A 25937-nucleotide genomic window follows, 5' to 3' on the forward strand; every position below is an offset into this window, starting at 1 on the left:
TAATGAGTTGTTTGAAGGGCTCCTGCTGGGAGGCAGATGTGCAGTTCCCCTAAGGGGTTTCTATGGTTATATGTTAAGGGTTCATTTCACCCTAATGTTACATTAGCGGGGCTGTTGGCTCACCACAGGGTTGTTAAGGAGCCATATAATTATCCCTTTGGAGCACAGACAATATCCTGTATGAAAAAAAGAACAAAGATCCAAATAAAAAGCAGTCAGCTGATGCAACTTCCCACAATAATAATTCATAGGTTTCATCTAAAGAATATTAGGTGAATAACACTTGCAGCTTTTAGATTTACAATCAGTAAATGCTGTAGGTCTCACTGACCTAAGACTTTGCAATAATAATAATAAGTATGTGGAAACATACTTGGCAATAAAACTGATTCTGATTCTGATTCTGATAAAAGCCCTTCATGAAGGGAAGGAAGCATTTCTTTAAGCCACACTTAAAGCAAAATGTTTCAGTTCACAGAGAAACATTTTGCAGAACACTGAGAATGACAGTCAGCCACCCTGTCCAGTGTAGTACAGTAGACATTTACTGCAGCATGGAGCTTACATGGGACATTTGGGATTTATGCGCTAATAAACTGAGTTTATTAAACATGATTATCAGGTCTACAGTTGTTTTGTGTTGTTAACTACATACAGAAATAATAAGGGAAATCTTTTAAAGTGATGAGGGAGCCGAATGTTATATTTCCTTTTATGACAAAATGGGGCCTTTCCCAGCCTTATGTGTTTTTGTTGGACCCTCCCTTTGACACTGTAAAAAATTGCAGTAGCCTTTTTTTTCATGCTCCAGCTCGGTGGCTGCTGATCAAGTATAACTTGTGGGGCTTATAAATATTTTCACATAAATTCCTGCAAATATAATGGATATGTTACTTCAAAGAGGACATAATCGTTTCGTTCAAATGTAAGAATTTGACCTCAAAAGAACAAAACTTGAAATTTGTTAGTGTTTGAGCCACATTGCCAAACTGCACCACAGGATTGACAGGAGAAAGAACCAGATTGCCAAGCCCAGCCAAACACATGCACGCACACACACACACACACACACACACACACACACACACACACACACACAGAAATGTTTTACAGTATTAAAATTGAATTCAAATTGATGACAGTCACAACTACTAAAAAATATAATTTTTGTGAAATTTCGATATGTATTACAGCAGTCTTCATGTGAAAAAAGATGTATGTGGCTATTCACAATTACAGGTTTTACATGTTATCGTACATTAGACATGTAAATTCACAGTGCATTTTTGTAGTTTTATTGATATTTCAAATACAGAAAAATCTGAAATTACCTAAAACTTACTTAAGACTTTTTTTTTTTTTTTACAGAGTAGGCTTAAGGAGTGTGACGTGTTCAATGTCAATCAAACAAAGAAGTCTGCAAAAATAATAATCTCTACACCCTCTGCCCTTATTGAATCCCATCTCCAACCCCAGTAAATATCATACAGTCGTACACACAGTGGCAACATGAAGATGCTGTAGGCCTTGCCCACGTCCACATCCCCAGGTGTGAAACTGCTGCTGCTGTTCATTTTCTCGCCTACAGGCGGCGCATGTTGGAAGCTGCGCCTCTCCGCCTCCACTCATGGTCCCACCCATATCCAGGCTACAGTCTGGTTCTGACCAATGAACAGAGGCGCAGCCGTGACGTCTTAAGTCATCTGTGTTGGGGTGATTACGTGTTGCTCACCAGCTAGTAGCAGCTAGCTTGTCAGACGGGACCCCATCAGCGAGTTTACGTCGACAGTCACAACGTTAGCTGTTCTTTGAGTGTATGTAAAGTCAGATGGAGCGTACAGTTATTGAGCACCCGGAAACACCATGGACTGATAGTATTCGAAGTTAATATGGTAAGAAAACGGCGACTTCAGAGAACGAACGAGATAACGACAGCTAACATCACCCAGTGGTGGTAACGTTAACTCTCATTGTTATGGCTAGAAGAGTTAGCTGCCTAGCTGTCTGTCAAAACAGTCCGACAGTGTGATTGTATATTTATTAACGTAGTAAACAGCGTAGAACCGATACTTTGACTCACGTATCCAAACATTACAGAGAAGACTGAGTTAACAGATACAAACTGTAGCTCAGGCATGGAGATATTTAGTTTCAAAGTTTGAACAATCACTCTCAAAATCTGGCTTTGCTTTCCACTGCAGTTATTTTTTAGGAACTGTATATTTTCTCCAGTATTAGATTTTATCAGATCTATGTGAAGCACTTGTCTTGCAGTTACTTAAACGGTCTGGTGATGAGCATTCAGAAGGTTCATCTGCCTTGTGCAACAATATAATCATCAATATTTTTTGACAAGTGTCGATTATATCTGTCTCTGAAGCCAGTATTTGATAAACACTGATTGTTTTCCCAGTTAATTACCTTTACTTTCAAATAATAGCTAGATTCTGTGCTAGGAGTGGCCTATAGAATTGAGAGACTAAAAAAACACAACCAAAATTTTCTAACATTTGTCTGTCATTGGTATGTCAGAATAGTCTGCCTATTATACTGTGTGATGATATTAATGGAGGCAAAAAGAGTGGGTATTGATCTTCTGCTTATGCTCATTACACCACCGTGACATGTGACTGTTGCAAACACTGTTGTCAATCTTGGCATGTTGATAAGTTTCTCTTTTCTTTTTCTAGATGTAGCAGAATGAGATGTCCAGTGCAAACTTCTTTTGAGTGGTACTGCATAAGGACGTGGCTCTGTTTCAGCCCTCAGAACAAGGAGCCGTAAACTCCATGCATCACATGAAGTCACTGACTTTCCACAAACTACAGATTGCACTCAAAAAGAGACATTGAAAGGGCAGACATGTTTGCCAAGTTGAAGAAGAAGATCGCAGAGGAGGCGGCCACAGCACCGCGGAGTGGCGTCCGTATACCACGCACCATCAGTAAGGAATCCATCACCTCAGTGGGAGCAGACTCGGGAGATGACTTTGTAAGTACTGTGAAATCATCACCAGTCACTAACCTGGTTTTTGGTGGTTTTCTACATGGTTTCTTATATCTTGGAAGTATAACCAACCATTTTGTGTAATGTATTTTTAATTATTACACAGTATAAAACTTTCACACCTTTTGGTCTTCACCACTGTAGGAAAAATGGCTCAGACAATGTTTTTCATTGTTATTATACTTTTTTTTTTCATAGAACACTTTTTAAAAAATCCTAAGGTGGAGAACACAGACACAAAACGTGATTAAGTAGAAGGGGCCAAGTATTTGTTGGTCAGATTAATTGAAAACAGTTAAGTAATTATCCAATAAATATTAATATAAAATTTGTGATTGAGTTGTTCCTGACTTCCAGGAACCTTTTGTTCTTGCTGGATGATTATCTTCAAACCCGCTGAATATCTTTGTAGTGCATCACTAATCCAGTTACTGAAATGTTTTTATGCATGTAAAAAAAATAGGGTCTTTTTATGTTATGACTCACATGATATTAAGTGATGATAGTCATACATAAAAGGTAACACAGCTAGTGTGCGCTCTTCTTCTGCTGTGTTCAGATCAGTAAACAGTGCACCACTGGCTGTCACATCATTTCCTGTAGTTGCTTAGGATTATGTTACCTTAAGTAAACACTAAATAATATTTCCATGGATTTTAAAGGGGAACTCCAGTGATTTATCATTGCACTTCTACAAAGTTGGAAAGCTGCAATGATTAGTTGATTAATTGATTAGTTGATCAACTGAAAAATAATAAGCAGCTATTTTGATAATCGATTCATCGTTGAAGTCATTTGTGGTGTTTTTTTTTGTTTTACATGACAGTAAACTGAATATCTAACAGTGATGATGACATCATCTCAGACTTTAGGGGACTGATGGACTTTTTTTTTTTTTATATTGAAGGTTTAATTGATAAAATAATCAGCAGATTAATTGCTAATGAAAATAATCAGTTAGTTGCAGCCTGACTTGCTAGCACACAAAGAGGTTGCTTTTTTTGACTGGATTCTCACAGGCAGAACAGGAATTTATGTTCAATAAATAACTGTTAATTGTTACTATATCTAACATAACAGGTGCTTAAATACTCACAGACAAAAAGTATTTCATATAACCTCAGAACATATTCATTGTGAACCCAAAGAGCCTTAAATGTTTTGTAGATGCCATGTTTGTCAGTGCTGTGAGGCAGCTCTCTGATATTTGGGCCAGTTGTCTGAATGTTAGAGATTCTCTGGCAGCTCCTGTTGATGCTGATGGCCATGCTCCAGCTGCATTAGTAATCCCCTCTGTGGCTGGATAAGAGCCTTTTACTGCCTCTCTCCAGTGTTATTGAGCCCCAGGGACCATCTCATCCTGCAACATCACTGCCAAATGTATAGATGCTTGGCATTAAAGGAGCTATATGTAAGTTTTGCTGTTACATAGTCAGCGTTAGTGCTAACAGCTGTTTACTTACCAGTCTAGAAGAAACGTTGTGAGTTGAGCATCAAACTTTATTTCTGTCTCCAATTTGCTTCTTTTGCTATAATTTCTTTTCTTCTACTGAAGTTAGCATGCTAACCAGCTAGACTGGGTACAGCTGGACCATCTCGTTACTTTCTGATATCAAGTCACTGTAGTATTCCGTTCTGTCCTGAAGAAGCAGCTGCTCAGAAGGGGAAGCTCTTTTATTGTAAACTCAACGATGGTAGAAGCTCTTGTCAAACACCCACCACTACCTGCTCCCGTCAAGAAATCACGTTTGGCAGCAGGGAAAACTCATGTATAACACCTTTTAAATAAAAAAAAATAAATAGCATCATGATGAGCCAAATAATTTTAACATGGATTTGAATTATAAAAACAACAGCAACAACAACAAAACAGCAGCAGTTAAAAACCTGTTCAGCTCCATGAAAACCTGAAAGCTGTTTTAACTCCTCTGCCATGTCCCAATATTTTCTGAATGGATCATTTTACTTCATTGATTGATTCATCACACTGTTTTCAGTCTGGCTGTAATGGACAATAGATTGAAAAACAACATTATTAAAGAATCAGAGGTGGATATTCTTGTCATGTTGTTTGTCAGTGTGAATTAGTTCCGTAGTGAACAAGCAAAGTGCTGGAATTTGAGATCAGTGCTGTGATAGGAGCCCTGGCTTTAGAAGCAGTCACCGGTCAGGCAGCTCTAGGTGACAGGGCTAGGTGTGACTGACATTACTATAGAATAATGCCGATGACCTTTTGTATTGAGTGTTTTTGGGGCGGATACTGTGTTACTGAGTTTTAAGACCAACCAGGGTGACATGAAGTTTTCACACCTGGATTTATTCAATTCAATTTCAGTTTCAGGAAACGCTCATTGAAGATTTTGTCTTTTTTTTTCTTCTTTTTGATTCTGGTGACTCACCACTGTTTTTGTTGGCTGTGTCGTTCACTCAGAGATATTTTTAGGGTCTTGTTGAGCTTTTCCCATATTGTTATCAGGAGAAATGCTGCTGTCATTGTTTGTAAAGGAAATCCATATCTGTGGAAAAGCTCAGTTCATTGAAGCTAACGGTGAAACCTCTCAAAGCGGAGCCAGACTCCTCAGGCAGTAGCTCCATCTCAGTTGCACTTGGTTAAATTATTTAGTGAAGTTGCTTCGTAGCGATACTGCCATCTGATACAGAGACTTCACAAAGTATTCAGACCCCTTCAATTTGTTGTTCAATTTGTAAATTGATAAAATTGTCCATTAATCTGCAGAATCCATTACAACAAAGTGACTTTGACTTCGACTTTATTGAAAATCAGAAACTGAAATCTCTCATTTACCAAAGTCTCTGTGCTGTGGAGAAGGGGCCTGAACACTTCCTGTGTGTGATGTTGTGTTTCTGGTACAATGAAAACTCAGAAACTGACTGTCTGAATCTTTATTTCCTTTTTAGTAAGAGAAGTAATTTATTTCAGTCCTTATTAACAATTTTCCAAAATAAATGCACATTGAAATAAAAAATAAACAGCAAAAGCAGAAAGGGGAAAAGCTTTAGTGTATGATATCTACCATTTTTACACAGTAACACATTTCTTTTCTGCATCCATTTAAATGTTATTCCTGCAGCTCATAGTGAAATACCAATGACATGATTTCACAGGAGGTGTTCAACATTAGTGTGGTGTGATAACAGAGCATCTCTCTGTGACCTAAAACATCAAGGATACACTTCAGGGTTTGGGTTTGACATGTGTCCTGACCAGTCAGCAGATCAGAGGAGCAGCCAGAGATGATTTATAACAAGTCACAGCTGAAATGCTTTGACTGTCACAACTTGGTGATTTCTGTATGTGACTGGTAGCAGCCTGTAGAATAATGCTGTGTGCGTGTCTCCAGGCGTCTGACGGCAGCAGCTCCAGGGACGACCTGCCTGCCCAGCTCCTCAGGAGGAACGATCAGATCCGGAAGCTGGAGGCCAAGCTCTCAGGTAGGACACGTCAGGCTGAGTTCGAGCAGCCTGCAGCTTTCAACAGAGATCACCCCCCAGGATTAGAGAAATCTGAACCTGAGAGCAGCTCACACCAGTGAACACAATAGATCCTGTCCCTAGCTAATGTAATAACATCAGAGTCATATCAGATGGCCGACTCATGATGTCATATGATAAAGGCTGGAGCATTAACCAATGCAGTGTTGATACATATTTTACACTGTATTATTGTTAATGATGCAATAAATTATCACATAACAGCCTGAAGCCTGTAACACTTTACTCTGTCTGCCTGTATTTTTCTCTGCAGACCACTGACACATCTATGATGAATAAAGGCACTTTAGTTTACAAGGCCATCAGAAGTATAGAGGAACAGATAGGACTGTGTGTGAGCGCACAGAATCAAGCATCTGAAATGTGCATTTAAACAAACATCTACAAAAACAGCACACACATCAGGCACTGCACTGGATAAAACACTGGTCCTGGTAGTGAGACTGGACTGCCTCTGGTCTATGGCCTGGAAGCAGCAGAGGAAACCAGTTAAAAGATTGGATATGTAAATGCTGGGTTCAGTGTTGTAGTGTAAAGCACATTCAGTTTTATCAGTCTGCCTCTGTTGTGCAGCAGTTACATTTCTATACTGTTAAACATGTCAGGTTGACTGGATTCTGTCAGAAATGTGCAATTATTTTTCATTTGTCCTTTCACTTCCTTAACCCACTACCAGAAAGAAACCTCAACTTGGAAGAACAGCATCCTCTTTCTGTTTGTAACGTAAAGCAGGGAAACTGTTATAAACCTGTTATAACCTGCAGCACAGAGGTCAGTCATGATGGGAGTTAAAGTTATTCCTCCGCGCCGGCAGCAGCTGTGGCCAGAGGTTGTCAGTCTCATTCATGTGAACACGATATCTTAGAAAACCCATGACCCTTTGACTCAAGGATGAACTGATTGGATTTTGGTGCTAAAGGGTCAAAGGTCACTGTGGCCTCACAAAACACTTAAGAATGAATGCGCTTATTATGACAAAATTTCACACAAGTGTGCAAGGGGCGATATTTTATATTCAAATGGTCAAAGGTCAACTACTGTGACATCGTAATGTTCTGCAAAACACTTCTGTCTGATATTCATGTGAGCATAAAGCCAGGAACTCCCCACCAGACAGTTAGAACTGAAGAGGCCTTTCAGATGAGAGGTGGAACGTCGTCAGGAACCATAACACCAGTCCAGTTTTCTCTTAGAGAAGTACTCAGTGCTACTTTCACTTTAGGTGGCAATGTCAAAGATCTTCACTTAAAGCATCTTCTCTTCTCTTTAAAAAGTCTCTTTCTATCACCAACTGAGGTAACACAGCAGTGACTGAGCCTGACCAACTGATCAAATCATATAGAAGTCCTTGCATTTTACAATTTTATGAAAAGGTTGTTTGCATGACTCACCTGCAAAATCTCAAGTGCCATCACCTGGGAGTTCTCCTGGGCGATGGTACACACTAGTGTGGTTCAAAAACAAACCTGCAGGTACCGTGCTTGGCCATAGGTCTTTGAGATTGCTACTGTGAGTGAAAGTAAAAGTTCCAACTCAGCAGTAAAGTAAGTAAAAATTCTCTGTTACAAGTTAAATGCTTCTAAAGTGAAAGTACATGAGTATTAGCAGCAAGATGTGGTAAAGTATATAAGTAAAAGTAATGGTTTGGTCCCTGTGATTGATATTTTATTATATATGACATCATTAGTTTCAATAGATAAGATTTGAATATTTATTGAAATTAAGTCATGTGAGAAGCTTAGAGGGAAAAGTCAATATTTGGTGGAGCTGATAGAAACACACACATCTTTAATATGACCCTGACTACACACTGCTGTTTGTCAGAAGCCAAAAGAGTTGGACACCACTGGTTTAATCTGTAACTGTGTTGTATTTTGAAAGCTTGTGTAAAATCTTCATCTTAAAAGTAACTAAAGCTGTCACATAAATGTAATGGAGTAGAAGTATAAAGAAGCATAAAATGGAAATGCTCAAGTAAAGTACAAGTACCTTCAAACTCTACTTAAGTACAGTCTGATCTTGACCCAACATCATCTGACTCTGAGCTAGAACCTACAACATACAAAAAGTAATGGACTGTGTTTATGAAGTCCTTCTCTAGTCTTAACAACCATTAACACACTTATTCATTCAGTGTCTGTTCTATACATATCACTTCTCAGACACACACACACACACACACACACACACACTCACTCATGATGGTACATCATCTGGGATTGAACCACTGAAAAAGTTTGGCACACCAGTGTCACATCAAGTGTTTAGTTAGTTAAAGTTAGTCTGGAGGCCTGTACGGTGTTTTTTTAATTCTCTCCCTTTAGGCTTATGTGAGTTCCTGAGAAAATGTTAAAGGTTGCACATTCTCATGCAGCCTTTTAACCAGTATGGTTTTCTCAGATAAGAAAATCATTAGTAGTTTTACCTTTCATTATTTCTCAATCATGTTCTCCCTTTTGTTTTCTCCCTCTACTTTTGTTCACTCTCTCTCCTGCCCCTCTCTTTACCGCCATCTGCCTGTTACTCCTCTGTGTTTGTGTGGATGTGTGTTGGTGTGTGTGTGTGTATGTGTTTGCGTGCTGTTAATTCCCCATCCCATCACCCTACTTCCCAACACTAGACTACGCTGAGCAGCTACGAATTATGCAGAAGACCAAGGACAAGCTTGAAATTGCATTAGAAAAGCATCAGGATTGTACGTACCTCTACTCTCCTCCCACTTAGCTTCCTTTCTCTCATCTGTCTGTCGGCTGCAACAACCATCACCTAGCGCTTCATCACTTACTCTGTGAAGCCCGGTTTCTATTGTAGATGCTAAGCTTTAGAAGTTTGCTTTGGGAGCTCTGGATGCTTTTCCCCTTTATTCTAAAAATCCACCCTCAGATCTCTCTCACTGAAATTTGTTCAGCACATTGATTCAGAGTTGTGTGTGTGCACCGTCTTTGTCTCTGTTGGCCCCACACTTCGACTTTAGTTGACTACATTTCCCACAGTGTGGGTGTACAACCATTGCTTTCAGCTGGATGTGTGTGCACAAGAATTACACACCCATTATTTAAACACCAACATGTCTTGTAGCTGTGTTGAATTCTAGTGGAGAAACTGGTATTTCTGTGTCTGATGATGATGATGATGATGATATCTTTGACTGTTTTTATGACATCTACTGTATAGGACTGTCTGTATCCGTTTGTGGTGACTCCCTGACCTTTGGCTCTGTGTAGAACCATCACACTCTGACCCCCAGTTTTCTCAGTGCACAGCTGCTTTGTGTGCAGCAGCTGGCTCAGTCACCGCTGCTGGAGATGATCCTCTGATGGTCCACAGCCAGTGAGCCAGTGTCCATGGGACGCAGGATCAGATCGCCTCTGCACAGCTCTTATCACCACTCTGTTATCTTTGGACCGGCATCTCTGAATGCCTGAGATTAATTACAAACTATATAAATACCTTCACATAACATTAATATTTGATGATGCATTTAATTTGTTATTGACTTTGTCTTTTCACTCATGTGGCAGCTTGATGAAGTCATTGAAGCAGGACAGACAGCGGTGTGGTTTTCCATCTCCCAGTAAACACAGCTACACAGTGAAAATAAGACAGCGTGCTACATTTGATAGTTAAAATGAGTCAAGTGCAGCTGTGATAAGTGAGCTGCAAACTTTTTTCAGGGTGATTGTAAAACAAGAAAATGAATAGCAGAATTATTGGAAATGTGACAGATGCTTTGTTTCTGAAACACACAGCTGGAAGGTGATGCAGCTGCATCCAGTGGACATGAAGGGTTATCAGGAGGTTTCAGATTAAGTTCAGAGGATGAATCCTTTCCCCTGCTACTCCTCCAATCTAGGAGGCTGATTTGATTGTAGTGGCTGCTTTTCTCCGTGGTGCCCCTCAGATCTACCATTTAGGTTCCTGGTGAAGAGCTCTGAGGACTGACGTACTGACGCTCTGAGAAGGGTAAAATGATCAGCTGGTTGTTGGTTGTCAGACTTAAGTGTTGTGCGGTGTACTGAACGTTGCAGCGTCTGCAGTCTTTATTGTTTGTTTCATGACTTCAGGGTGGATTTTTTTTTCTTTACTATCTCACACATTGTGATGTTAGCCTCAACAAACAGCATTTTAGTCCTTGCCATTTGCCATGCATCGCTCGTCTTTGCCTGTCTTTGCTTCAGAGATGAACACACTTCTTAATATGACTCTAATTTTTCACAGCTACTAACGGTGCCAATGTCTGTGCTGTTTAATACTGCTGTTCTCTTTGGCTGCACACAAACCTCTCTCTGTGGTTTTCCTCTCTGTCTCTCTCCTTCACTGTTGCTGCTCAGCATCCATAAAGAAGCTTCAAGAGCAGAATGAGTCTCACCAGGCCAGCAGAGCCAAAATGGCAGAGGGACTGGCTCTAGCACTGGAGAAGAAGGATCAGGTAAACACCGCTCTGCCCACCACACAGTACAGTGCCGATGTGTTGTTTATGTACTTATCTTCTGTGTTATTTACCCTCAGGAGTGGATGGAGAAGATGGCCAGTGTGGAAAAGGTAAGTCTTCTCAGTAACATGCTATTTAAAGATTTAAAACTGTTTTCCAAACATGGAAGCAGAAGGAAAACAATGCTCAATGTGGGTGCTCTCACCTGTTTGCTGCAGTGCATCTTGGTTTGCTTGGGCTGGTGTGAGAGCTGAAGTCTGGTGTGGACTTAAAGTGATAGTTGTTGTTGTTGTTATTTGACGTGAGGTTGTGTGCGATACTTCTACAGTCAGTGTGTTACCTGCAGTAGATTCAGATCAGCTCCAGTTTAGAGAAGAAGCAGGAGCTGAGGTATGGGTTGACCACAGAAACCTATTTTAGCCACTTTAAAAAATGTCCACAGAAAAATTCTAACGTCAGTTTACAAGTGTTTGCTTTATTTTGAATATTTCCATCTCTTCATCTCAACGTCAAACAGCCCTTTGCTTTGGAACTTGTCGTTTGTTAGATCAGCAGTTTGAGTCAGACTGAGCTTGTGCCTGTGTAGGAGTAATGTAGTTTAACATTCCAAAACGGTAGTTCCAAAGGAAAGGACTTTGTTGGCAGATAAAGAGGTGAAAATATCAAACTGATATTGGCTTGTTTCTGTAGACTTTGTTTTTGTTTTTTTTTTTATCCTGTCCACGGCAGCTCATCACCCAGTGTCTGTGCCGGTGCTCCTGCTGTAACACAGAACCTCAAACACCCCACGTCAAACAACCTGAACTGTCACTTCAACAACCACTCCGAGACCTCCTGGTTGTTGGTTTGATTGTTTTTGTTGTGACAGTGAAGCAGACCTGTGGTGGTAGTTCTGTGATTATAAAGTGAATTCAAAAGTGAAATCACTGTTAAATAAAACTGCTGATCTATGCTGGAAGTGACCAGAGTAGTGTCGGCCTCCAACTGTCTCAGTAGTTCTCTCCAAAAAAGTACATGAGATGAGTCCAGTGAAGCAGCCACACAGTGAGCAGCCATTTCTGTCTGTATCCAGCTCATTTTTTGTTTGTAATAAATCAGAGTGAATGTGAAATGGACCAGAGCAAAAAAGGAAAAGACTTATCCTTTTTCTCTTGGTCAGGACCAGAGAAATGTGAAAACACAGTTAAAGCCAAGTTTACATCCAGTGTTACTTACCAAAACATCCTCATGCTCTCACAAATGTTTTGAACGTTTCCTTCCTCATAAAGGTTTGAGAAACCGTTTTTTAAAAGGATGTCAAATCCAGAATTCTTTACATCAGTGTGTACCTGCTAGCAGTCATCCTGTTCTCTGTCTTTGCTGGTGCATTGCTGCGTATCTTGGTGTGTTACAGCCACCTGTTGTTCAGTGGGATAATGTGAAACCACCGACTATCAGTCTCGTCACCTGTGTGCTTTCATGTGTGAAAACTGGGACTCCTTCGTATGAAAACGGCTCCAAAGCACAACAAGGAGTCAGAATGTCTACAGGGAACCTTAACATTTTACAATAAAACCTGAGAATGGACAAAGCTGGTGTCTATCGGTGTAACTGTTGTGTTTGTTTAGGAGAAGGCTGCCCTGTCAGCCCGACTAGAGGAGACGATGGAGCAAAGCTTAGCACTCTTCCAGAAAAGAGATGACCTGGATGAACTGGAGGGCTTTCAACAGCAGGAGCTCGCTAAAGTTAAACACATGGTGCGTACATGTGGAGTAACTTGGTTGTATTCACAGCATAAAAAAAGTGAGTGAGACTGTGAGCCTCAGTGTGCAGGAGAGGAGAGTCTTTTAGGCACCGTGTGATTTTATTTCACCCGCGTTGATAGCGTCACTTTCTTTAGAGCGTGGTTTGTTATTTCCTGTTCCTGTCGACCAGTTGCTGAGGAAGGAGGAGCAGCTGAACCAGCAGGAGCTGCAGCTCCAGCAGAAAGAGGCCGAGGTTCAGTCGGTGAGGCGAGGCCTGTCCGAGGCTCGAGGGAAGTTCCAGGCTCTGCAGCAGCAGCACAAGGAGAGCTGCAGACTCAACTCTGAGCTTGAAATCGAGCGGTAAGTGGGCTCCATGTTTATGGCATTAAACCATTATTAAGAGCTTCCATGGGGAGGAAACATCACAGTACAGTTTTATCATTTCAGCTTTTACCACAGCCTTTTCACATAAGGCTTTGAATCAAGTGTGCATCAGATAACTAGGCTTTCAAGGTATAATTGAATAAATGAATGCCTGAAATTAAATTCATTATGGCCTGTTTGTAAAAGAATAGCAAAAAGACAACGTGCATCTGATCTGATGTGTGCAGAGAGGATCTGCTACTGCTCAGGGAGGAGGCAGACAAGAAGATGAGTGAGCTGGAGGGACAATGCCAGGAACTGCAGTCCGTCATCCAGCAGGTCTCTGAAGACTTCCAGAAGGTGAGCTGTGGAGCACGAGCTGCACTCATACTTTAATCATGTTAACATAAAAACACAGTTCAGTTACTGATCATTTGGTCAGATGAGTTTGTGAACGTTTGTTTTTTCAGTCACAGAGCATGGTGTCGTCTTTAGAGAAGTCGCTCCATGATCTACAGACTGAACACGACACCCTGAAGCTTCAACAACAAAAGGTCAGAACATGCTGAGGAATACAAGTTATCCTGGATAATAATCCAATAATGATAATAATCAAATAATTCAGAATGAGAGTGTAAACCAGGCGGTGACAGGATCACATTACAGACAGATTTATTTCTAACTGCTTTACCTTTTGTTTCGGTCTTATGGAAAAACAACACAAACATTCCTGGTTTTAAAACGGTTGTAGTTTTAAAGATGAGGAAACCTGGATCCTGTTCGTGTTTTTGGATGTGCCCTCTCTCTGCTTCTTCAGGCTGCAGTGACAGAGGAGGACAAGGAGCGCTTGTTGGTGGACCTTCAGAAGAAAGTGACCTCCTTGGAGAGACGACTGCAGGGGAACCTGAGCCAGGACGAGCATCTGCAGGAGCTTCTCCAGGAGGTGAGGACCATCTAGACCAGGACTGAGCTCAGACCAGCTGAGTGTTTCCATTAAGGCTTAGTCATTTAGATTTTCACTTTATTTTTTTTTATGATTACCTGACACAGACTGATAGCACACAGGGAACTTCAGAGGAGTGGTGTTTTATTGGATCACAGATAATGGTTTTAAAACAAATGTTAAGTTTCTCTTCACATGAATGTTGTGATGTCAGATCCCAGTCTCTGGTCAAGAGACATGACACTGTGATCTGCAGGTAAAGAAATAGAAGCAGAGCCTCTGTTTATCACTGCTGTTGTTGGCTTTTCAGAAGTCCAGCCTAGAGCAAAGTCTGGAGGAGACCAGAGCGGAGCTGCTGGCTGTTCGCACCAACCATGCTGATACTGTCAGCTCCCTGGAGGCTCAGGTAAACCAGCAGTGACTCAACCTGAGCCCTTATCTATGGTGAAGTCCCTGTATCTGTTATCACACTGTCAGCCACCAGATCTGCAAACCCTGCAGATATGAATAGATGTAAGAAGCTGCACAAGGTGCCACACCTTGCTATACCCAGTTTAGCAGCAGGTGAACAAAACAAGTGCACCTTTATTTATTTATCACTTTACCTTCCAGTCCAGTTTCACCCAATCTGATTGGTTGCCCTTAAAGCAGCTGCATTAATGACACCAGCGTCTTTCTGAAAAGTTTAGAGATTTTCAACTAGAAGCGGTCGGAGCGGGCGCACAGTGAAGGCGGAGTGCTCTGAAAAAACATGCAGGATGCAGTAGTTTCCCTCCGGGTGGCTGCGAAGGCTCTCCTTTCCACAGCCTTCAGACTTTGAACATTTCTCAGTTAATGAAGTGATGGAAGAAAATTCCCTCCAGGTCAACATATGTCTGTCTTGTCTGACATCAGGTTTCCAAAATGAGCTGCACCATCACTGAGCTGCAGACCCTCCTCCGACACAAAGACGACTCCTCCAGGGCCTACAGGGAGAGAACAGACGCACAAGTAAGAAATCAGACACACTTCAGCTGGAAATAACACAAAAAGTAATAATGTCTCTCCGTGTTTGCACTGTGCTGCTCAAGGAAGGTTCTGCTTCTCATGATGTCACATTGGTTTTGATTATTATTTCTGCAGAAACATTAACAGCAGAACTTTGAGCGTCAAGATTCATAAATGACCAGCAGAGGGCGCAACAGATCAGAGCAGACACACAACCAGCACATCACAGATTTATTCAGTTAAAATAGTGAACGTACACAGAGTCATTAGGTTCATTTAAATCAGCATTAATATCAAAAGTATGATTCACATGAACAGTGGACACTTCCTCAGCATCATGTTAGAGATTTCCTGAATAAATGACTTGATAACGGTGGAAAATTAGGCACAGCCAGGCCATCTGGTTTTATCTGGTTGTCCACCTTAATATAAAATAAACAGATTCATGTTAATGATGCTCTCACAGTGTGTGAGTCTGGTCACACACAGTCAGTCACTGTTTTGTGTTTCTGTGTTTCAGGTGGCTGACCTGGAGCAGCAGGTCCTACAGAGCATTGAGAGAGTGAGGAGAGCAGAGCAGCAGGTCACAAAGAAACAGCAACACATGGACAAACTGGTGAGGACGACAACAGTCATCGCACAAAATGACACAAAATTCATCAGCCTTGTTCAGAACGAGGACACATTAACCACAAACCTGTCAGATATAAATATAAAATCTTTCCTTAATCAGTCATTTGCATTTTGTCAGTCAATAAATCATTCAAATTTAATTTTACACAAAAATCATATTAAAAAATAAGAAATAAATAGCTTCCTTTGCTTTGTTCAGCAAATGGCTAAACACAATCAAAACACTAAAACCACCAAGGATTCCTTTGTACTTTGTTGTTATGTGGGGGTCGCATCAACAATGACACTGAGGCAGACGCACACTATATTGTTGATGACTTTGGTGCATTTATAAAACATAATCCTGTTCACACAGCATCTCTGTTTGTACAGAAAATGTACAACAACAAATATATCAGTTTTAAAGAAAAAGACACAACTGTCACTGCATTAAAACATTAGAACAACAAAAACTGACACACACAGAACGATCAACAACACTTGGGTCCGACAGAGAAAAAAATTAACTTAGTATATGAAGTAGTTGTTTGAGCTCTTTTACATCAATTCAAGGTCAAGGAATTTAGTTTTATATGAGTGTGCACATTTTTATGTGGTTAAAGTCAGATGAAAGTGGGCGTTTGTATGTCCATGTGTAATCATGTTAATGTGTGTTTTGTTCAGCGAGGAGAGTGGAGTGCAGAGAAGGCTTTTCTGGATCAGCAGGTTAGTTTGTTACAGCAGCAGAGTCAGGAGAATACGAGCCGGCTGGAGGAGAGAATCAGCTCCTTACAGACAGACAGACAGACGCTGCAGGACAGAGTGGTATGTTCTCCTCATTCTCACCTCTGTTTGAGCTCATTCTGTTATTTTTGTCTGTATCAACTGCAGAAAAATTGTTTCTCTTACTGCAGTGAGAGAGTTTGAGTGTGAAAATAATTTTGTATTTTTCCCTCCTGTCCCCGTGTGTCAGGCTGATCTGGAGAAGCAGAGGGAGGACGTGAACTCCACACTGAGGCAGCAGACAGAGGAGCTGGAGGAGTGCAGGGTAACAACAGCTTCAACACACTGGATCACTGGTTCCCAACCTTCCCAACTCATGAGCCACTTGAAAATCTAGTATACAGTATACAAAGTATACAAAGTGGTCCAACCAGCATTAACGTAAAAGTTCCATTCAGTGTCTTATGACAGTGATGGATGAGAGGAGTTCTTAAACATCTTAAAGATTATTCTAAGGCATTTTAAAATATTATTTATTTATTTTATTATTTAATTTTTTATCATAATATTTTTTTAAACCAAATTTATACTGTTTTGCAAATGATGTCGGCCCATCTGCAATACCTTCGTGGCCCACCAGTGGGCCCCAGCCCACAGGTTGCTCTTTTTAATATAAATACATATTTTAAACTCATATTCTCTGCTGGTTTTAAATAGGAGTGTGTTATGTAAAATAGTTAATAGTTTGTTCATATTTTAATTGTAATTGTCTAAGTCTGTAAAATTGTTGGTCATATTTGCCTGTTTAGGCACAATGGCCATAGTGTTTTAGTTTGCTCCACTGTCACTGTGGAAAAAAAAATCATCAGCTGCTTCATGTTGACATGAAACATGCCAGAGTGACATTTAAACGCTATTAAATAGTCTCTGTAACATTATCATTTCAAATGACAAATTGAAATAACAGGTAATAATAGATTATGACAGAATTTTTATGACCCTGTTCATCACAGTGACACACAGCGAGAAAGTCTAACACAACCTCTGATATGGAGAAATGATTAAAACCTGTGGCTCAGACACCGAATACACAACCTTACACACTTTATAGTTGTGGTCCTCATGAACTGTGATACAGTCACTGACAGCACTGTTACTTTGCATTGAATATCTACTAAAACTGTCTGATCAGCTAAAAATATAAAATATGAGTCTAACAATGAAAACCATGTGGCTCATTGACCCTGTTCAGGTGATTTCTTAGTTCTCACTCCATGTTTGTGTGTGTGCCCTCAGACGGAGCTGAACAGCCGGCAAACAGTCAGCACAGAAATTGCCAAAGCTCTGGAAGAAACCAGACGACAAAAGGAGGAGTTGCAAACACAGGTCTGAGGCTGAACACACACCATGCAGTCTTCATACAGTCTCAACTGAAACACAACCGTGAACTGCAGGAGCCTCCATCTGGACCACAGACACACACAGTGACCTGGTTTTCTGATTCAACTGGGCATGAACTGTGATCAGATCTTCATCACGTCACAAGTGTGGACAGACACAGTGTCCCAGAGTTAACATCACACAATTATAATCTGTGTGTCTTTATTGAACACAGCCATTAAACCTCCTCAGTGCTGTGGAAACAGTCAGTGAACCTTGGATTTAATAACAGTTCAGTAGCTGCTGATCAGACCTGGTCCAGGTTCAGGAGGAGGTCTGGACCGTTCTTCTTACAGAGCTGCTTCAGCTCAGTCTCAGGACGTCTGGTGTGAGCGGCTCTCTGAGCTCAGTCCACAGCATCTCTACTGGATTCAGGTCTGGGCTCAGACTGGAGGTGGATTTTCTTTGTTAATAGATTTACTCTGATGTTAAGGGTCATTGTTCTGCTGCATCAGCAGCTTCTCCTGAGCTTCAGCAGGTGGACACGCACCCTGACATGATCCTGAAGAGACCTTGATAAACATTAATGTGGAGCAGGTCAGACCCAGATCCTGATGTTGAGGATTCACATTGGTGTGCAGAGACCTGTTTACACCACACATACAGCTGCATGTTCTTCATCAGTTCAGCCTCAGTCTCATCAGTCCATCAGACATGTCCCAGAAGAGAGTCAAACTGCAGCAGCTCTCTCTGTGGTCTCCATGGTAACAGGACTCCAGGCTCCATGCTGTGTGGCAGACTCATGAACAGAGATGTGAACCAGCTCCTTCAGCTGTGACTCTGATCCTCTGTGTTGAGCTGTTGGAGTCTCTCAGCCGGACTTAGTCCTCTTCTAGACCTGAACCATCTCAGTCTAGAGACAGTTTGACTATAAAGTGATGAAGATCTGAACTCATCATCATCAGCTCTTCTTCATCCTCAGTCTCTGAGGTCTTTGTTTCGAGGCTCTTTATAAGTCAAAGTGTTTCTGACCTACAACCTCCAGTCTGGTCCCACTGAGTCCAGGTCTGATCCTGACTGCAGTCAGTCGAGGTTCACACACTGTTTCCATCTTCACTGTGAAGAACAACACAATGATTTATGTGCTATTAGTTAAAGTGGATTGTGTTAGTTTATAATTGTAACTGTCAGGATATTTCAGGACAAATTTAGACAGATTTAGAGTTCACTTACTTTTTCTCCTGCGTATGAACCTGTGTGTCCATGGACACTGATTGTTCACTGATTCTAAACCAGTGTAGAAGAAATTCCGAGCTGGTTTGTGACTGTGTGTGTGATTGTGTTTTCCCGTACTTGGTGTCAGGTTGGAGAGCTGATCACGTCTCTTCAGACCTCAAAGCAGGAAGTGTCCACTGTCACTGAGAAACTGGCACTGAGAGAAGAAGACATCAAAACTCTCCAGAATGGTACACACACACACTGAATCCTCATCACTCAGACTCATTGAAGAGCCTGGCCGCACTGCAGAGATTTTCCCTCAGTATGTGAACGTCTCTCTGGTCCACTACTGCTCTGACTCTGAGGCTTCAAGCTAGCATTAGCTGCTGGAAGACGTAGCTGTGAAGTGTGTTGCTTTCAAGGGAGCGTTGATATTCTGGGAAACTCTCAACATCTTTGATCTAAAAATAGTGAAACTGAAAATCTAATCTAAGTTTTAAAAATACTGATGTGACCCCCAGTGCTGAGAAATATGGAGCACACAAAATAATTCAACTGTGTGTGTGTGTGTGTGTTGCAGAGATGCAGAGTCGGCAGGCATCTCTGGACCAGCTGCAGGAGGAGGCTGAACAGCTGCGAGCTCAGCTGGAGCAGATGGAGCAGGACAGAGACTCCCAGCTGATCGGCCTCAGGAAGGAGCTGCTCAGCCAGACACAGCAGCTGGACAGCTGCCAGGCACGGGTCAGCACTCACACCCAGTCAAAACATCATGTGTGCTCTCATGTGGAACGTGAAGTGTTAAGTGTCCATATCTTAAAGTAAGAGATGGACTTGACCAGTGAATGTGCTGCTCTTACATTTTCTCCTGACCTAATTATCTGCTACAGCTAAAAGTATTTGGTTTGTTGTGTGTTGTCCAGATCATGTACCTGGAGGTGGAGGTGGAGACCCTGACGGAGCAGCTCCACAGCCCTGAGGTGTGTGAGGAGGATCAGAACGGCAGCGTGACGGTGGACGACCTGGATCACATTCAGAAAGTCAACAGAGACCTGGAGCAGCAGCTCAGCGACAAGAACAGGGTCAGACACCTTCACGGCCCCGTTGTGTTGTTCCTCCAGCTTTTGGTAACACATCAGAGTGATTACATGCTGTGGATACTGTAGAATCAGTCAGATGGTGGTTGTTGTCTTGCAGATCATCAAGCAGCTGCAGCAGAGACTGGCCGAACTGAAGAGGACGCTGCAGAAGGAGCTGGTAAGAGAAAATGAGTCATTCATGGGATCATTGTCGGGTTATGATGAAAACAAACTGGTTGGGCTGTCCTATTTCTTATAACTGGACAAACACAACATGAAGGCATGTGATCTAGAGGATGTCATCTTGTTTCTCTTCTGGTTTAGGCCTGACGTCAAGCCTTTCTAACAGCATAAATCTTAATATCAAAAATATGACAAAGCACATATGTCGGCAATGAGTTGAAAGCTCTGTGATAAATTGACCTTTTGTCCAGTGTTAAACCTCATTTTCATGACTCACTTTTTAAATCTTTTTTTTTTTCTTCTTATAATTATCATTACAAATTTTAAATGACTCACTGCTCTCCTAATTCCAGCATCACTAAAACCCCTGAAGAACAGAAACCTGTATACTTCAATATTAAACAACTACAGGCCTGTCTCCACTCCTGCGGCCACAGCCAGAGGCAGATTGTTTTCAGGTTACCCATCTGTTCGTCCCATTCTCGTGGACACGATATCTCAGTAACTCCTCAATGGAACGTCTTCCAACTTGGTACAAACATCCACTTGGACTCAAGGATGAAGTTATTAGATTTTGTTGGTTATAGGTCAAAGGTCAAGGTCAGTGTGACCTCACAAAATAGCCATTACTCAAGACTTCAATTATGACAAAATTTCACACGAAAGGTTCATATTTTATATGACTCTGGATAAACAGGGATGTGATCTGAAACTAGTCTGAGTGGTGGGGGTTCACAACCACGACGTGGTGATTCTAGTTAATCAAATCAATAGTTTATTGCAGGCGAATGGCGTCATTGAGAATTCTTGAATCAGGTTCCAGGTCTAAAAGAAGTCTGAAGTTGAACTAGTTGTAACTCAGTTTTAAGACTTGTGAGAAATGAGGCTCAACAGTCTGGTTCTAGAAAGTCAGCTCTCATTTTAGCATGTTCATAGGGGTTAGCGACTAGCCTGACATGCTATGGTCAACATGGTGGTGCAGGTTTCTGCAAGTTTCTGATAAATTACTCTTTACTGGCTTTTTACTGAAAGGTTTTATTGCAGGAACATTAACGACCAGAGCTGTTTCACCTGTTGTCATGTCCTCCTCTGTGACCTCTGACCTCTGCCCTGCTGTTTGCTTTGTCGAGGAGCAGATTCCCACCTCAGTCCAACACTGACACAGAGCAGAGACAGATGGAAGAGAAGCTGCTGCACCTTTAACACCAAAACCCTGTTTCTACGTCTGTTAATCTTATGATAGATCTCATCTTCATACCCTCATAATCTTATGACAGACTACAGATTAAAAGATCCCGGTTCTTACGAATTTAGAACCGCTTTAGAGTGAGCCTGGATTCTTCTACATTGTACATGAGTTAATATTTTCCTGCTCACTGTGTGTAGTGTAAATATAAATGACTATATGTTCTTCTCCTGTGCTCTGTAGAAGCTGAAGCCAGAGCCAGAGGCTGAAGGGAAGGAGAAGCTGCCAGAGAGCCGAGCTGAAAAGGTAGAGAGGGTTTGTCCAGAGCCCCCCCCAGCATCTGCCCCGAGTCCCCTGACCAGCAAAACCACCGTGACCAACACATCAGACCTCAACGACTCACGGGAAATCAACTTTGAGTATCTCAAACACGTCGTCCTCAAATTCATGTCATCCAGAGAGGCTGAGGTGAGTGGACGGGTCTGCTGTTGTGTAATGACTCGATGATCATTGTTACACAGCCAGTCTGAGTGTGTGCTGTGTCTCTGTCAGGCATATCAGCTAATACGAGCTGTATCTGTGCTGCTCAACTTCACTCGTGAGGAGGAGGACATGCTGAAGCAAACTCTGGAGTACAAGGTTCGTCTTTCAGTCTTCAGCTTTTTTGTTACTATAATTTATACCAAAGTTTAGTGTCACTATGACAAGGGAGGAAAAGTCTCAAACATTTACCTCAGCATGGGACACTAACTGAAACTGGGGCTGCAAATAGAGACCCTGGAAACAAATTTCCAGCTTTATTTATCACCAATCGTCATGAAGGGACAAGAAACAACAACTTGTCTCATTCACCAACTTTTCTCTATGTTACGTCATGTAGAGACAGTGAACACTTCACTCATACCTGTTAAACTTAAACATAATCAGAGCAAATTTGGATTCAGTGAATATGTGACTGAAATCAATTAAAATTATTCTTAGCAGCAGATTTTATTGTTGACATGAAAAATTAAACAGTTCATTTAGTCAGTGGTGTCAGAAATGTCAGTTTTACTGAATGAGAAATGAAGGAGATAATATTTAAAACTAAAATGGGGAGAAGCAGCAGGAAGAGACAGAATCTTGGTCTTACATGTCTCTTTGTCTGATCAGATTTTGGACTTTGTTGTTTCACTGATTATAGTGTTTCGAGATGCTCTCTGGTACAAACAGATATTAATAGTAAATTATTAGTAATTGATCTGTACAAAAACACTAAATCATGTGTATTTTTTCATGGTATTAAATCTTTTTGAGCCCAGCAGGACTCGAACAGTGTGACTGTTGTTTGCATTATTTATCAGTGACCTAGAGGATGAGCAGAACAGCTGTCAGATACAGTCGATACAGTTACAGTATAATTATGTACAACAAAAGAAAGGTCACAGACAGCAGCAGGAAACTGAAGGATGACACTGATCAAACTAAAGTTTCTGGTTGTAGAAAAGCTGATGTTGGCAGGGATTTGAAAAGTTAGATACACTGTATGGTGAATGAGGAACTGGAACGATACACAGACACTGTATGACAGTTAAAAAGAGAGTTGCTGTCTGATAGAAGGTAAAAAAACTAAACTCCGTTGGTTTATGTACAACTACTTCAGCCTGTATCATACAGGTGTATATGTGTCACAGGTGTTACAGGTGAAGCAGATACTGGATGAGAGACTGTACACACTGAAGTCCAACCACGTTAACTAAACTGTTAAACAGAGGCTGAAGATCAGTTCCTGTTAGAGTTATGCCATCTGATATTTATGTTGAATTTAAATGAGAGCTTCACCTGGAAAAGTTCCTGTTGTGTGAAAACCAAAGGTAACAGGCAGCAGGTTTGTAGTTTAGAGTGAACGACACCAGAATTCCTGAGGACCGAAACCAGAGGAGCTGTAATCTTTGTAGTGACAATTGTTTGGGAGACGAGCATCATATTGTTTGAATGTAACATAAGGACACATAAAGAAAGGTATTATTTAAACCACCAGTCTCTGTTAAAATCAATCTTGTTATTGGAATCAGATGAGACAAAAGTTATTTATAGACCAGGATGCTTTTAAAAGAACATCCTTCCTTTCTTCAGGTAACATTTGTTGTACTTCAGCCATGTGCCAGTTTTAATATATATGTTGTTTGTGCCAGGATAAATAAAGAAAATATGGGTCTGCGTCCCCTGATGTGACAGCTGACCCTGTTCAGTGTGTTATGTTTTGCTCTTTTGGTTTGAAACTTGTACAAACATTCTCCTTCATTTGTTCCTCTGAGCCTGACCTGGTGACTGGTGTGTTTTGTGCTGTAGATGTCCTGGTTTGGATCCAAGCCTTCTCCAAAAGGCATCGTCCGGCCTTCAATCTCAGGCGCTTCCACTCACTGGACTTGATGAGCAGCAGAGAAAAGTGAAGCGACGGAGAGAGAGGAACCGCCTCCAGGAGGACCGGGGCTGCGTGGCTCCCATCACTGAACAGGATTTTGTTTTACACTCGAAGCAGCCTCCTCCAGTTTTCTCTGACACTGTGTGAGAAGGACTGTTGTCTCCTGCTGCACAGTTTAAAGGATAAAGACCTATTTATTATCAGTGATTGATTTTAAAGTGACATTATTTTCTTGTCAGTGGTTGAAGCAGAGGGAGTAAAGTGAGACAAAACACACAGATCTGATGTTTTCTAGTCAGTGAAAACAGCACAAAGTGAATTAACGTGACTCAAGTAACAGACTGTTATTTCAGGCACTGAACAAACAGCAGCCTGACGTGATCTCTCTTCACTGCACAGCCTTTGATTGCTACAGGATCTTTCAGTTTGTCACTTGGTTTTTCTTTAATATGAAATCACTTTATTTTAATTCTGATGCCAGTTTGGCTTCAGTACCAGTGAGAAGTTATTTGATGAGACCTGTCAAACATTCGTAGCTCACATCAGTGTCAAAGGACCCAAATACTCCACATGTAATTGTGTCTGTATGTTATGTCCTTTAATGAAGGGGGAATCCAGACTGTGACTGTTGATCAGTGGTACCATCAACTCTTGAGAAATGACAAATTCTGATAATTATTCATGATCAGTTGAGATGAACTGACTTTCAAATTATCTGTCATTTCATGAATGGTGCAATGTAACTGCTCTCATTTCTCTTTATAGAAAACAGTCAAGATTTAACTTCCCACTGAATCAGTGAAACCAGCATCAGAAGATCTGAACTGAGCCTTTAGCCCAACAATCAACACTGATATTTTAAAAGAGTTTTAAAAAAACGTTTTAACATAAAGACACAGACCAACACTACATAAAGCATCCCTTAAATTTGAAGAATCGTGATCCAGATGTGTACTGAGCAGGACAACTGGAAAATAAAGTTATCAGCTGACAGATGTGCTGATATTTCTGTGCTCAGCCAGAATTGGCCAGACTCGAATCATTAGACTGTTATTACTGTGACCTGAGCCTCCCAGCAGACCTTCCTCCAGGTACCTGCTCTGTCCTCTGTACTGCAGACTCTAATCTAACCATAACATTTGACTTGGGGAGGAGAACATGCTGTAGTTGGGAGGTACTGCCTATGAGACTCAGTTCAGGGACAAAAACAAAATGTCTGGTGCTGATACTGGAGGACCACAGCTGATCCAGTGCGTTCATGTAGACTGTTTTAGGTCCTTTAACACCAATGTTAATGGTATGAATTATATTTGACAATGTGGATAATAATAACAATGTGATGAAATAGGTGAATGCTATGTAAATGATGACAGGAGGACATGCTCTACCTTTACCTGCCTTTGCTAATGTAAATGAAAGTACATTCCACATGTCTATTTATATATAGAAATATGTACATACAGTATGCTTTGAGAACTTTATAAATCAGTGGATGTAAATGGTTTGATGTGACCAGTTTGCAGTATTTATCATCATAGACCAGAACCCATACATGTTTCCTCCTCAGCCTTCACTGAGTCCCTCTGTCCATCACCATTCTCAGTCCCCAGTGTGATGTCAGTCACAACATGCTGATATTTATTTTTACATCAGTGGGAAGCACAGGGAATCTGCATGCCTGCTGTTAAACTGAATCCCTAAAGCAGCCTGGTCACTCTTTTACAATTCCCTTCATTTTCCAAAGCCAGAAGATTCTGTATTTGTATTCATTCCAGTGATATGCACATAAGGTGGAGCAGAAACCCATCAGGAAAATTATCAGTCATATGAAACTGTATCACCGATGTTTGTTTTTCATCTGAGGTTATGTTTAAATCAGTCTTTGTAAACAAGGATGCAGGAGCAGATCTGTGTCATCATCCTGTGTCACTAATGGGAGGTTACTGTGGAGGTGATGACTGCATCTGTCTCCATGCGAATCAAAATAAATGATGAATGCATTTTTGAACCCAATTGATTCTGCTGTGTTAAACCCTGAAACACAACTTGTACAATCACTACAGCTTTTGTGTATTTAGCTTTTTATGATTTAACAACTGCAGCCAGGTTCCTGTTTCCCACCTTTATTAATAATAAATCTGAAATGACAAAATCACCCCCTCTGGCTTCAGATCCTGCATATTTGGT

At 41.1% G+C, this 25937-nt stretch overlaps 1 protein-coding gene across 6 annotated transcripts; it reads left to right on the forward strand.

Annotated features, from left to right (window-relative positions):
• The first annotated feature begins 1702 nt into the window (after positions 1-1702).
• golga1 (golgin A1) lies at positions 1703-25905 on the forward strand. 6 transcript variants are annotated; one of them, XM_071481791.1, is made up of 24 exons: positions 1703-1892; positions 2691-2991; positions 6369-6459; positions 9140-9214; positions 10851-10948; positions 11029-11061; positions 12559-12687; positions 12866-13035; positions 13287-13398; positions 13509-13592; positions 13856-13981; positions 14292-14387; positions 14876-14971; positions 15489-15584; positions 16265-16405; positions 16554-16628; positions 17600-17689; positions 19047-19149; positions 19482-19636; positions 19822-19980; positions 20096-20155; positions 21590-21814; positions 21899-21985; positions 23678-25905. In XM_071481791.1, exons 2-24 carry the CDS (start codon positions 2863-2865, stop codon positions 23756-23758), a joined length of 2511 nt encoding a protein of 836 aa, XP_071337892.1. In that variant the 5' UTR covers positions 1703-1892; positions 2691-2862; the 3' UTR covers positions 23759-25905. The 6 variants fall into 6 exon arrangements, with proteins under 6 accessions (XP_071337892.1, XP_071337894.1, XP_071337893.1 ...); XM_071481789.1 differs by having other exon boundaries at positions 1705-1954; positions 19482-19642; XM_071481788.1 differs by having other exon boundaries at positions 1705-1892; positions 19482-19642.
• Positions 25906-25937: the final 32 nt, after the last annotated feature.

Source organism: Trachinotus anak, unplaced genomic scaffold (assembly GCF_046630095.1).
Source record: "Trachinotus anak isolate AG129_WGS33_773 ecotype Australia unplaced genomic scaffold, CSIRO_AGI_Tana_v1 ptg000008l, whole genome shotgun sequence".
NCBI lineage: Eukaryota > Metazoa > Chordata > Actinopteri > Carangiformes > Carangidae > Trachinotus > Trachinotus anak.

Coding starts and splice junctions, on each gene's coding strand:
- golga1 (XM_071481789.1), top strand. CDS start 2,863: ATGTTTGCCAAGTTGAAGAAGAAGATCGCAGAGGAGGCGGCCACAGCA. Junction 13,593..13,855: donor TGAAGCTTCAACAACAAAAG/GTCAGAACATGC, acceptor CTGCTTCTTCAG/GCTGCAGTGACAGAGGAGGA. Junction 17,690..19,046: donor AGGAGGAGTTGCAAACACAG/GTCTGAGGCTGA, acceptor ACTTGGTGTCAG/GTTGGAGAGCTGATCACGTC.